The 13,947-nt window shown below is 46.4% G+C and overlaps 1 protein-coding gene across 3 annotated transcripts in view; it reads left to right on the top strand.

Moving 5' to 3' along the window:
• Positions 1-13,947, top strand: part of TRIO (trio Rho guanine nucleotide exchange factor) — a 353,227-nt gene that overhangs the window by 189,615 nt on the left and 149,665 nt on the right. For all 3 annotated transcript variants that reach the window (XM_043601001.1, XM_043601003.1, XM_043601009.1), the window contains exon 11: positions 6,158-6,349. In XM_043601001.1, the coding sequence (XP_043456936.1) occupies positions 6,158-6,349 (192 nt within the window). The remainder of the gene's footprint in view (positions 1-6,157; positions 6,350-13,947) is intronic.

Genomic DNA, 13,947 nt, shown 5'->3' with positions numbered 1-13,947 from the left:
AGGTCACGGCCTGGGCCAAAACCTAGAGTCAGATGCTTAACCGACTGAACCACCCAGGTGCCCCAACAGGTGAAAGCTTTTTTAAAAAAAAGCTGCTATGCATGCGGCGCCTGGGTGACTCAGTTGGTTAAGCGTCCAACTTCTGCTCAGGTCATGATCTCACAGTTTGTGAATTCGAGCCTCACGTCGAGCTCTGTGCTGACAGCTGAAGCCTGGAGCCTGCTTCAGACTCTGTGTCTCCCTCCCCCTCTTCGCCCCCCCCACCATACTCTGTGTTTCTCTCTCTCAAAAATAACATTAAAATTTTTAAGAAAATGTGCTATTTATGTGTGTATGTGTTGCACACATATACACACATGCAGCTGAACCTTGAACAACATGGGGCGAGGGTTCCCAGCCCTCCGTGCAGTTGAAATTACACATATAACTTTTGACTCCCCAAAACTTCACAAATAGCCCTACTGTGAGCAGGAAGCCTTACTGATTGATCACATAAATAGTCAATAAACGTATTTTGTATGTTGTATGTGTTCTATACCATAGTCTTATGGTAAAGTAAGCTAGAAAAGAAAATGTTAATAAAACATAAGGAAGGTATATTTGCAGTACTGTATTTATCAGAAAAAAAAAATTCATGTACATTTGGACCCATGCAGTTCAAACATGCGTTGTTCAAGGGTCAACTACATAAACATATATTTTTTGGGGGGGGTTATTAATATCTACATGATATTTTGTTGTACTAAAAAACCACAGTTTATTTAATTTCCTGTTGATGAAATTTTTTTCTTTGTTTTCTATTTATTTTTTAAGTTTATATCCAAGTTAGTTAGCATATAGTGCAACAATGATTTCAGGAGTAGATTCCTTAATGCCCCTTACCCATTTAGCCCATTCCCCCCCCCCCACACAACCCCTCCAACAACCCTCTGTTCTCTATATTTAGAGTCTTTTATGTTTTGTCCCCCTCCCTGTTTTTACATTATTTTTGCTTCTCTTCCCTTGTGTTCATCTGTTTTGTATCTTAAATTCCTCACATGAGTGAAGTCATAGGATGTCTTTGACTAATTTTGCTTAGCATAATACCCTCCAGTTCCACCCATGTAGTTGCAAATGGCAAGATTTCATTCTTTTTGATTGCCGAGTAATACTCCATTGTATATGTATATGTATATGTATATGTATATGTATATGTATATGTATATGTATATGTATATGTATGTGTGTGTGTATATATATATATATGTATATATATATATATATATATATATACATACACACATACATACACACACACACACACACACATACATACCACATCTTCTTTATCCATTCATCTCTCAGTGGACATTTGGGCTCTTTCCATATTTTGGCTATTGTTGATAGTGCTGCTATAAACATTGGGGTGCATGTGCCCATTTGAAACAGCACACCTGTATCCTTTGGATAAATACCTAGCAGTGCAATTGCTGGGACATAGGGTAGTTCTCTATTTTTAGTTTTTTGAGGACCCTCCATCCTGTTTTCCAGAGTGGCTGCACCAGCTTGCATTGCCACCAACAACGCAAAAGAGATCCTCTTTCTCCGCATCCTCGCCAACATCTGTTGTTGCCTGAGTTGTTAATGTTAGCCATTCTGACAGGTGTGAGGTGGTATCTCATTGTGGTTTTGATTTGTATTTCCCTGATGATGAGTGATGTTGAGCATTTTTTCATGTGTCAGTTGGCCATCTGGATGTCTTCTTTGGAGAAGTGTCCATATCATGTCTTTTGCCCATTTCTTCACTGGATTATTTGACTTTTGGGTGTTGAGTTTGGTAAATTCTCTATAGATTTTGGATACTAAGCCTTTATCTGATATGTCGTTTGCAAATATCTTCTCCCATCCTGTTGATTGCCTTTTAGTTTTGCTGATTGTTTCCTTTGCTGTGCAGAAAGAAGCTTTTTATTTTGATGAGGTCCCAGTAGTTCATTTTTGCTTTTGTTTCCCTTGCCTCCAGAGACGTGTTGAGTAAGAAGTTGCTGTGGCTGAGGTCAAAGAGGTTTTTGGCTTGCTTTCTTCTCTAGGATTTCGATGACTTCCTGTCTTACATTTAGGTCTTTCATCCATTTTGAGTTTATTTTTGTATATGATGTAAGAAAAGTAGTCCAGGTTCATTTTTCTGCATGTGGCTGTCCAGTTTTCCCAGCACCACTTGCTGAAGAGATTGTCTTTATTCCATTGGATATTCTTTCCTGTTTTGTCAAAGATTAGTCGGCCATACATTTGGGGGTCCATTTCTGGGTTCTCTATTCTGTTCCATTGATCTGAGTGTCTGTTCTTGTGCCAGTACCATACTGTCTTGATGATTATAGCTTTGTAGTATAGCTTGAAGTCCAGGATTGTGATGCCTCCAGCTTTGGTTTTCTTTTTCAACATTACTTTGGCTATTCAGGATCTTTTGTGGTTCCATACAAATTTAGAATTATTTGTTCTAGCTTTGTGAAGAATGCTGGTGTTATTTTGATGGGGATTGCTAACCACGTGTATTTTTTAAATATACTTTATTTTTTAGACCAGTTTTAGGTTTACCAAAAAGTTGTGAAAATGATGGGGAGAGTTTCCATACCCTGTCCCCGGCTTCCCTTATGGTTGCTTTCTTACTATGGCACGTTTGTTATAGTTGTCGGATACTGAGCTGCTGCTGTGAACTGAAGCCCTTCCTTTGTTCAGATTCCCTGAGTTTCCCCCTATTTCCAGGGCCGCCTCCAGGATGCCGCATTGCATGTGGCTGTCCTGTCTGCTTAGGCTCCTCTTGCCTCCAAGAGTTTCTGCCCTTACTTTTTATTGTTGTTAATAGCATCCTCATCAGGACATTATGCCTCCTCATCCATCTGTAAGGCAGTAATGTCTGCAGCCTGTGGCTCAGGGGCACCGAGTCTGTGACGTGACTGGTGTTGGAGCTCTGGCCTCTGCCGTGAGTCCTTCCATCCTGGCACCCGGAGGCCCCGAGCAGCATGATGTCTGCGTGTGGAGGGCTTCTTGTCACGGTCCTCCCTGGCAGGCTGCTGGACTGGGTCTCGGCCATGCGGAGGTCCAGAGTCACGCTTCTGCTTTCCAAAGCTCTTTTGAAGTGGGCCGTGTCACTGTCTCTCTGTGTAGGGATTGTTATAACTGAGCTTCCAAATATGTTGTGTTGAATGTACAGACAGCCCTTTCATGCGCTGGTAAGTTCTGCATTCAGACAGGGAACTGACTGTGCTTTTGAATTACTTCAGATAATTGTTTCCAAAGAATATGTAAAATGTATGTATGTGCACTTTCCAATTCTGGTCATAATTAGTATATTTTAAGGGATCCTTTGACATCTCTTTGCTCATTTCTAAAGAGAACTCTGAAAGATCCTGTGTTGATAGTGAAAAATACCAAAAAGAGAAGTCCCCCGAAGATGGTGGTTCCGGTTGACGTTGACGGGCAGAGGCAGTGGTGAACCTTACCCCGCAGCAGCACGCTCACAGTGCTGCCTGAAGCCCTGCCGGGGGGGCTCCTGCGAGCCGAACAGTCCGTGGGGGGTCGTGGGCACAGTCCGCACCCTCAGACTGGGCCGACTCCTGCTCCCACGCCCGCCAACCTTGTCCTCTGGGCCTCGTGACTGCCCCGCGGGCCCCATTTCCTTACCTGCGGCAGGGGCTGTGGTCGGGCTCACACCCGAGGTGCAGCAAGGGCTCAGGACAGTGGCTCGTGGAGAGCTGGGAGAGCTGGGTGTTCAGCCTGTGCTGATGACAACAGAACAGACTGCTTTCAGTTAGTTTTTATTGTCAAGGTTAAATTCCCCGTAGATGCTGCTTGTGGCCTGTGTGGGGTGGGGCGTTGCACCCCCACCCTGATGCCAGGGGAACCCCTCCCTCTGTTTCTGTGCGTCAGCGTCCTCCTTACTGAGACCATCTCATACTTACCATGCTGCATTTATAGCTGCTTTCAATGTTTTTTCAACTTGCAGGAACATCGGACAGATAGCACAGAGAACGTAACTCTCCTTGAACTGCTGACTTTAGCGTCCTTTTCCCACCAAGGAGGGACGCTGTTCTGTGCCCCCACATATCACTGTCAGAATCAGGAGGCTAGCGCTGCGACGTGCCTGCCTTCTAACCCTCAGCCCCGGCATGTCCTTACGGCTGAAGGACCCGGTGCACAATCACCGGTGGCATCAAGTGGTCGCATTTCCAAGGTCCTTGCGTTGGTAGCACTCCTTGGTCGTGCCTAAACTTTTCTGACCGTTGGAGGATTTCAGGCCCATTATTTTGGAGAATGCTTCTCCCTTTGGGTTTTCCTGATGCTTCCTCATGATTAGACTCCAGTTATATGTCTTCGGCTGGGTGTGTCCTAGACACGCTGCCGTGTCCTTGTGCTGTCCCATTGGGCGACACCCGGTTTTCATTTGTCCCACTACCTGTGGTCCTCGTGTTGACTTCTGGGTTGAAGTGGTGTCTGCCAGGCTTCTCCACTGTGGGATGAGTCTCTCTCCCTCGGTAATTAACAAGCACTTAGTGGGGAGCTCCTTTGAAATTCTATAAATATCCTGTTCCTCGTCTAGTTTTATTTATTTACTTATGTCCGTATGGACTCGTGCTTTCCTTTGCATTGGTGGCTTATACTCTGTTAGTCTCACTGTTTACTCTCAGATCGTCCCTGATTTGGCCAGTGGGAGCCCCCTCAAGCTAACCTCTGTGGCCTGACCTACCCACATTGTTCTCAAACATCTCCTTCCTTCTGGATACAGTAAGATATTTCAGGCCCATCTTGTGCTTTGTCCCATCCCAACCTTGAGTCAGCCATATCTCCAAGAGCCCTGGTTCCTTGTAGAGGAGAATCGCCATTCCAGGTAGAAATCTGGGTACTAGGAATGCTTAACTGCTGTTGGGCCGTGGCTACTCCTGGGCCTTCTCATTGGAGGAGGGAAAGAGGAGTGTCTGTGTGTGTGTGTGTGTGTGTGTGTGTGTGTGTGTGTGTACAAACGCAAACATTCCCACATGTGTCTGTAGAACCATGTATCACACGCATCCATCTAATTCCAGCCTGGTACTATAGGGCTAGCTCAGCTTTTCTCCTTTTCCACATCTGTAACTCCCTTTTCTGAACTAAGGACACTGCCCCTCCTTATCCTTAATGTGTTGTTTCAGTAGATGGATGTCCCCTAGTGGGAGGCTGCCCATGCAGGGGCGCCCTCATCCTTCCCAGGTGCAGGCTTTCTGCAGGGACACTGCCCCACACTCTGTCCACTTATGAGACGCTGCCCCTGCTCAGCTGCAGGACTGACATGTTCGAGAAGGACAGAGGACACAGCCTGTTTCTAAAAGGGACCTCAGCCTGCTCTACGGGCCTTCCCTCTGTTCTTGCACGTTGCTGAAGCCCTCCCACTCTTGGCTGCCCCCAGCCCCTGCCGGCCTGCCTTCTCTCCAGCATTTCCATGAGCAGGGGCGGCTCTCTGGTACACCTCTTTATTTGGGGAACCCATTTGCAGCCTTTCATTTATCATGGATCAAAATGGAGTAATTCTCAAGGTATTTTAGATACCTATTTACACATAACTTTAAGCTCTCTAAAACTCTAGCTAGTTTGTATAAGCCATTATGGTTATTTCCTTTTTCTCAAAAAAGTATGTGTTCTTAAGTAGAAGGGAGAGAAGCACAGAATTACCGGTAAGTAGAAACATGTTAAAGAAGACAGCAACTTGTACTTGGAACCCAGTCTTTCCACTTGCACTTGGGGAATTATAAAACCGTATGTCATACTGAAAGACAAAACTGGAACTCTGCACTCCGTCATAAGACTGGAAGGGAAAGTGAAGTGGGCATTTGTGCTGTGTGCTATCTTCTGGATGTGCAGCAGCACAAAGCCGAAAGCCCTCTGTGAGTCATGGGACAGCCACAGCCGCCTGTAGATACCCTGTCTCCGCTTCAGAGGGAAGGCTCAGAGTTTAACAATCTAGAACAGTAATGGAAAAGGCTGCTGATAGAGGTATACTGAACTTCTTAACTCATCTCTTCCCTTCATATTTTTTCTGTTTAATTTGCAGCAATGATCTGGAGTGTTCCAAAGTGACTCAGTTGCCATGTGTGATGGCCAGCTGGGTTTTTTCTAATTCACCTTCTATTTCTCTGGATTTTCTCTTGTGCAGAACACATATACCAACGCGGATAAATTACTGGAAGCAGCAGAACAGCTGGCGCAGACTGGGGAATGTGACCCAGAAGAGATTTATCAGGCTGCCCATCAGCTTGAAGACCGGATACAAGATTTTGTTCGGCGTGTCGAGCAGCGGAAGATCCTGCTGGACATGTCGGTCTCGTTTCACAGCCATGTCAAGGAGGTAAGGCATCGGGACGCATGATGGAGCCTGGCTCTGAAAGGCCCTTTGAATCCCTTGGGAAGAGTGTGGACTGGTTGTGATGTGAGACAGTGGACCAGAGGTGGTGAGCCATGAGACAAAGGCTTTCGACCTGAGCGGGTCGGCATGCACGGGGGACTGTGCTCTAGGCTGCTGGCTCCTTGCTTGTCTTCGCCAGCGTGGAAGCCTGCGTGTCTGTCAGGAGTGGACCCGTGAGGCCGGGGCTGGCCAGGGAAGGGTGTGGAGTAGGAGGTGAGCAGGGAAGCCTAGAGCTGGTAGAGGGGTCTTTAACTTGGAGAGAGGACAGAGCGTGTCCATCTTAGCTGTGACTGTGGTCACAGCTTGGTTTCCTTTCCGTGGGTAAGGCTGTCATGTGGCCAGTGTCATGGTTGACATGATTTTATCGGACTGTGTGACCACTCTCAGATCATGATAAAAGTGAATTCTACGTAATATTGAACTTAAATGTGCCAAACCCAACATGGCCATCAGGATACTAGTGCTGACTTCATAGGTATGCTCTTGTCATTGTAAAAGATCATGTTATTTGGTACACGAAAATAGGTGGATACTAATTATACCTTGTGTACGTGTATGTTATTCTTAGGAGAAATCCTACAAAATTACAATTAAGCTTACGTAGCTTTTTAGGAGAAAAAAGACGTAATCTAAAGTTTTCGGTAGGACTACAAATTGACTAAAGATGTCAACTTTTACTGCATCTTCTTGTGAAGGGAAAAAAAACCTCTCTACTTCACAGCTCTTTGTAAATTGGAGATGAGGAGCCCTTCCAGGTGATCTGAGATAGAGCACATGAAAGCTTATAGACGCAGGCTGGGAAGAAGGATCTGGAAAGCGTAGGGCTGCCCGAGAACCGCGGGAGGGGCGTCAGAGACCAGGAAGCAGGAGCTGTGCTCAAAGGGAAGGAACCTCACCGCCAGTTCTGGATCTTGGGCAGTTAGTTGTCGCCCAGGCCATTCATCACTTAAAGGCTTGGCTCCCAGAAACCCATACTTCCCTCTTACTCTGAAACTCTGCGAGCCTGTGTGGCAGCCTGGAGACAGACCCTGAGACCTTGGCCCACCCAGGCCGGTGATGGGCTCTGCCGTCCTCTGCTGTGCAGGCAGCCCTTTCTGCAGCAGCCGGCGCTGTGTGGGCTTGGGGAGGCTCTCAGAGCAGAACACCACTGCCGCCAGCTTCTCTGCCTGCCCTTAATAATGCCATAACTAAAAAAGACTTCACAGTATTTACGAAGAAACTGCTTTTTTTTTAACGCTTGTTTATTTTTGAGAGAGAGAGACAGAGACCGAGAGCAAGCCGGGAGGGGCAGAGAAAGGGAGACAGAGAATCCCAAGCAGGCTCTTCACTTACAGTGAAGCCTGACTCAAGGCTTGAACTCACCAGTTGTGAGATCTGGACCTGAGCCGAAACCAAGAGTCGGACATTTATCTGACTGAGCCAGCCAGGTGCCCCAAAAGAAGGTTTTTGGGTTTTTTTCCGAAGACACATGGTAATTCTGAGGAGACTTACCAATGGTACGATTGTCCGCAGCAGTTTCTGGTCACGGGTGCAGCCAGCTGTGAGTTCTTCCCTCAGCTCGGGTCAGGCCGTAGCCACCAGTGGGTGTCCCTGCCTCTGGCCGCTCTCGCTCCAGCCTCCTGCAATACTGCTACAGAAATAGAAATTTGATCGGGTCATAGCCTTACTTTTGAACCGTCAGTGATTCCTTATGTACGTGGGGCACTGGCCTGAAACCTCTCTGCATCCTAACGGTCCGGTCTCCACTTTGCCTGCAGCCCGTCACACTCAGCAGTGTCCCCAAACCTGTGACACTCGGGCGCCCCTGAAACTTGGGTATATAGCTTCCCTTCACTGCTCCAGGCAGGGTCAGCTGTTTCCCCTGCGCCTTCTGGAACTTTCTTTATGCCCACCTGTTGCAGTACAGTTGTGTGTTTCTCTCTCTTTCCCTTCAATGTTGATGTCAGCAACTCTTTACCTCATGCGTTTGGACACCCAGGCCGAGAGGGAGAAGGTGATGTGTGTGAAAAAGCAGACTGTGCCTTCGCTCTTCCAGGTGCGGCAGACAGACAGACGGCAGCAAATAGCTCCGAGCAGCCCCCTCCTAGGGAAGCACGGTGGCTGGGGGGTGAAGCTTGTCACTTGAGCCGCAGGGGGCGCCGTGGCCTCGGGTAGCCTGTGCCTCTGGAGACAGAGGAAGGTCTGCCACCGCGTGTCCCTAATCTGCTGTTTGTCTCTGTGACGTGCCAAGGAATATTCTCAAGCAGGATTTGTAAAGATTTAGCTTGACTTTAGGATGGAGAAGACTTTGTGAAGCAGTATTTATGATTTACATCACCTTTTCAGCTTGGTTACAGTTTTCAGAAAGCAGACACTAAAGGAAACTAGAAGGAAAGCGTTTTGCAAGAGCTGTTCCCCAGAGACTGGGTCTCAGTTCACTGGCTTTAATAACATAAGTAGCATTTTTAAGAAAAAGAATCTTATAATAAAAACATTCCAGTTAGCAAACAATAGAATCTGTCTTGTTACCCGGCTTGGGAATTTATTTAAAAGTGAAAACACATTTTGTTTTCATTGACTTACACCGTAGGAACTTCTAGAATTGATGAAGTTGGTAGACCAAGGAGACCTCAAATCTGTTTTAAAGGTTAAGTGGTTCCCTTTACAACTGGAGAATATTCAGTGTGTTCATTCCTGTTATATGGAAAACTATCACAGTGGCAGAGAAACTAGCGTGTGTACCCTGACTGGGTTCTTCTTAAATGTGTGCCCTAAAGTGACCTGAGGCCGAGGAAGGGTGCCCCAGCTGACCAGTTGGGGGAGTGCCTAGCGGTCCCAGGCAGCCGGGAGGTCAGATGCTGTGAAGCTGGCCACACAGGCATGGAGCGCCGCTCGATTCTTCCCTCCGATGTGCTTGGCCTTCGTCTTTAGCCCCGGCCATTTTTATAGTAGATTCATTTGTTACTGACCAGCTCCAGAATTTTCCTCGGTCTCCTTTCTCTGTGCTGCATCTAGGCCTTAACGTCTACAGGGGTACTTGGTAGGTTTTTTTGGGAAGGAATGATTTCTTCTGTCACTGTGTTGTGAAACTGGGTATTTAATGAAAATTCAGATTCGTTTAATGAAAATTCAGATTTGTTTAGAACAAATTTAATTAGTTTAAAATGAGATTAAAAGTGACAGAAGGGCCAAGTAAAGGAAGTCATGCTAATTAAATACGTGTTTGCATAAAGTTACTAAACAGTTTAACATATCAGAGGAATGAAAGGTTGCTAAAAGATTTATGCTGTCTAAATTAATTTTTCTCAAGCAGATCATACAATTAAAATTTTTCTTTTAGGGTTTATTTCTTTTTGAGAGAGAGACAGAGTGTGAACAGGGGAGGGGCAGAGAGAGAGGGAAACACGGAATCCTAAGCAGGCTCCAGGTTCTGAGCTGTCAGCACAGAGCCCGACGCGTGGCTTGAACCCATGAACTGTGAGATCATGACCTGAGCTGAAGTTGGACACCCAACCAACTGAGCCACCCAGGCACCCCTGCAATTTAAAATTACATAGAGGAAGATAGAAAAGGCGGGTTGTCTTTTTTATTTAGGCAAATACATGAAGCTTTTTGGAAGCTAGCTTTCAAAGGCTCTCCTGGTGTGCAGGTGGACTTCTCACTCCAGACGCGTGGTGGTGGTGATCTCTCGCTTTACGTGGAGCACAGCTGTTGGCCTGTCTCTTTTGTGGCACATTTCTGGATCACTGATGAGCACGTAATCGAAGGTGGCATCATTAACCACTAAGTTTAAAGGTGCTGGATCGGGAATTCTTCTTAAGAACCCCACCTGGGAGAGACTCAAGGGTTGTGCGTTGTGGCCGACCGAGCGCTTAGGTTCTGAGCGAGACCTCGGGACGCCTTACTCTCTTAATCCCAGAGGATGCAATACAGAATACCCATTCCTGGGAAGAGAGAAGAGAGGAAATATCTTCTACCTTGAGGTGGGATGCAGAAAGTGGTTGATGGAGTTTCACCCCAGATCTGGAAGCATTCTGGGACCCTTCCTGCATTTTTTTCCTCCTCTGAAAGCAAGTCATGAGATGTTTTACCTCTCCTTTCAGAAGGCGTGATGACTGATACTCCCTGGTTTCTTGTTTAAAATGTTTTTAAAGTAGTATTTAAGAGAATGCCGACGAGCCTAACATGAAGTTGCCTCCTCCTGCCTTTGCCTTCTACCTCTCAGTCTCTCTGCTCTCCTTTGGCACGTTGTTCACACCGCTTCTGACTACAACTCTCCCAGTATTGCCTGTCTTCCTGTCCTCCTGGATGCTTTTTCCCACTGTTGATTCATTTGTTCACTCATCCCCATGGGCCTCCCAGGCCAGCTGTCGTGTGCCAGGACAAAGATGAAGGACCAGCAGAGAGACCTATGTCTGCTTTTGTGTGTATTGTGTGTGTGTCGGTCGTTTGTTGGTTTTTCACGGTGGATGCGAAGTTCCTTGAAGACCAAAACGATGTATCCCTTACCTTTATATCTCACTAGCGAGCCTGCCTTCCAGACTTAGCATATCCTCTGTCAGCTTGTGGAATAAATAATGTCTATTTCTAGCACACCATTCTGAGATTTAATGATAGAGGGACATATTTCCATTTCCAAATATAGCACAAGCATAGTTATTTTCATCCATTCGTCCTTCATTCTCGAAATTAGGTCCTGAGTTAATTGATAATTACCTTTGATATTTGTGGGTTATTTGAGGCAACCAGGTGGTGGTACTGAGTTCTTGGCCGGAGTTTATTTCTGGATTTGATTCAGTGGCCTTGAGTTGGTTTTGTTCACTTGATTTCTGAAAGCCATGGTTTCCCAGCCATGGTTTCCCAGGGAAGACCATTCCCATTTGAATCGGGCTGTGATTCTTGCTGGGTTTAAGTAAAGAAGCCTTTTGGGTTCTGTTTCTGCAGACTTACACGCTGAACTGGGGCAAGTTTTTGTTTGGGGTAACGCCTGGGAAAAGAGGATTTACTCAGAAGTCAAAAATAAAGGCCTCCTGACCACCTGGTGATTTTTTTTTTTTTTTTTTTTGTCCCAGCATATCCGTCTGGCTTCATTTTTATGCCTGCGGGTAAGCTGGCTTCTTTCTTTATGCTCTGGCTAGTGCTCCCTTGCCCTGGGGAGCAGGGACAGAGCCCTTGGGGACTCTGCACCCTGGTCACCCCAGTTGGGGAGGGTTTCCAGGAAGCGGGTGCTGCATAGCTCCTTGGAGTATGGAGTTCTCAGGCCGCCTCTCCTCCAGCCCTCACCTAGTTCGCTCCAGGAGTATTGTTGAAAACGAACCCAGTGCTTTCTCAGTCAGCCCTGCCTAAAGGGCCCAGATTTCCTTTCTCTCCTTTCCCTGGCGGAGCTGGAGAATGAATTGGGCATCTGGTGGTTAACCTCATTCAGGAAAATTGATTGACGGTGCGTGCTGCTCCTTGGTAGACCAGCTGCCCTCTGCTGAATTCTTGTCATCGGTGGTTTGTAGTGCAGAGCCCGTTCCTTAGGCCTGACTTTCCAGAGAGGGCCTGTTTCTGTTCCATGCAGGGACCTGTCAGCTCTCTGAGCGAGCCTGGCCTCTTGAGCTCCAGCATCCTCCAGATCTCTCACACCTCCCGTGCTAAGTTCTCTAGTTTGAGCCCAAGCTTCCAAGCCTTTCGTTTTGGCCTTCACAGCCATGCTTTTGCTGATGACTCCTGCATCTGTGTTCTCTAAAATGATTTATTTGCTTGTTTCCATTACTATTTCCACCCCACGTATATACCTCCAAAGATCTATGTGATCCCTCTAAACATACTCCCAGCTTTCTTTTTTAACTTTCAATCTGAAATAATTACAGGTTCACAGGAAGTTGGCCAAAAAAGAAATGGACAAGGAGGTCTGTACCCCCTTCTCCCAGCCTCCCCCAGTGTCACGTCCTGGGTAGCCCCCGTGCACTATGCAAGCAGGAAAGTGACTCTGCTATGCTCCACAAGCCTCTTTCAGTGTGGCACGTGTGCATGTGCTCGTGGGTGGTTGCTCTGTGCTGTTGTATCCTGTGGGGATTCACTAACCACTTTGAACTTACAGAATCATCCCATCACCCAGGTGATACACCTCCTGTTCATACCCAACCCCAACTGCGTCTCTAACCCCTGGCAGCCACTCATCTGTTATTCTCCATGTATATAATTTGTGATTCAAAATGTTGTGTAAGGGGATCATACGCTGTGTAACTTTCTTACTTGGCGTCATTCCCTTGAGATCCATCAGTAGTTCTTTCCTCTTCCTTCCTGAGTAGTGTTTCCTGGTACGGATATGCCCTAGTTTGTTAGCCACCTACCCATTAAGGGACAGTGGGTTCTCTTCAGGTTTTGGCAATTTCAGAAAGAGACACTGGACTGTCATGCACAGGTTTTCACATGGACTGAAGCTTTTATTCCTGTGGGCCAAATGGCCGAGAGTGTGATTGCTGGGTGCTCTGGTTAAGCTCCTGTTGTTCTAAAAGAGACCACCGACTGTTTTCCAGAACGGCTGTTTCATTTGCACTCCCCTCAGCAATGGTGAGTGATCTTTGCGACTTCTCAAAAGGCCAGGATGGCTTCGATACATTTGTCAGAGGGGAAGGTTAAGACCTTAGGATGTTTAGTTGATCACCTGTCAGTAATTCATGTTCGGTATTTGGTACCTTAGCTGACCTCTCTCCTTGTACTCGTGAATATTTGATTCCTTTGATTTAACTAATCTGATGCAGATACAAATGGGCAATTAAACGGCCTCAAGCCAAAGAAAGCAAGAGGAAGCAAAGAGCCTAGAACAGTCCTTGCATGACTCAACGTTAGATTTGGTTTGGGGCATTTAGTTGCTACCAACAGGTTTAGCACTTTGTCTTCTTATGCTCTGTAGTGTCTGGCGTTTAAAAAAGTAGATGGTCTTGCTGTAGGGGTGTGTGTATGTGTGTGTGTGTGTGTGTGTGTGTGTGTGTGTGTGAATCTAGTCATTGATGCTTTCTTTCTGTAAAAATATAACCTTTATTAAATTAATTAACAAAGCATATCAAAGTGGAACCTGTCCCTTTAACTGCCTGAGTGACGTGGGCCAGACTTGAATGCCTCTGCTTCCCCTACTACAGGATGGGAACACGAGGGTCTCTCAGGCGTGTGGACAGCTGAGTGAAACTCTGTCAGCACTTACCATAGTGCCTGTCTTGGAGCAGCTGCCAGTAAATGTTCCTTTTTCCCTCCTCTCCCCATCTCCCCACCTGTAACTGATTGGACACACACAGAATGGGGCAGATGGAAATGTGAGATGCAAAGGTATAAATACCTAGCTATAATCTGATCTCTTCCTCCCTCATCTTTGCTCAACAAAAACTGTTTAATCTACTTCTGGTGCCCTTGCTCTGAGTAAGCACCTTGCTCTGGCCCTTTTGTTTAAGATCAAAGGTTGAAGCCTTTCTGGGATATAAGCTGTGTCTCTAGCCCCAGTCTGTCAGGACAGGGTCAGCTCTTGTAAAGAATCTTTACTCATGGGTCCATTCATTCATACTGGCGTGTGTTACTTTGCA

This window comes from Prionailurus bengalensis, chromosome A1 (genome assembly GCF_016509475.1).
Source record: "Prionailurus bengalensis isolate Pbe53 chromosome A1, Fcat_Pben_1.1_paternal_pri, whole genome shotgun sequence".
Taxonomy (NCBI): domain Eukaryota; kingdom Metazoa; phylum Chordata; class Mammalia; order Carnivora; family Felidae; genus Prionailurus; species Prionailurus bengalensis.
This window is presented reverse-complemented; position numbering and strand designations above follow the sequence as displayed.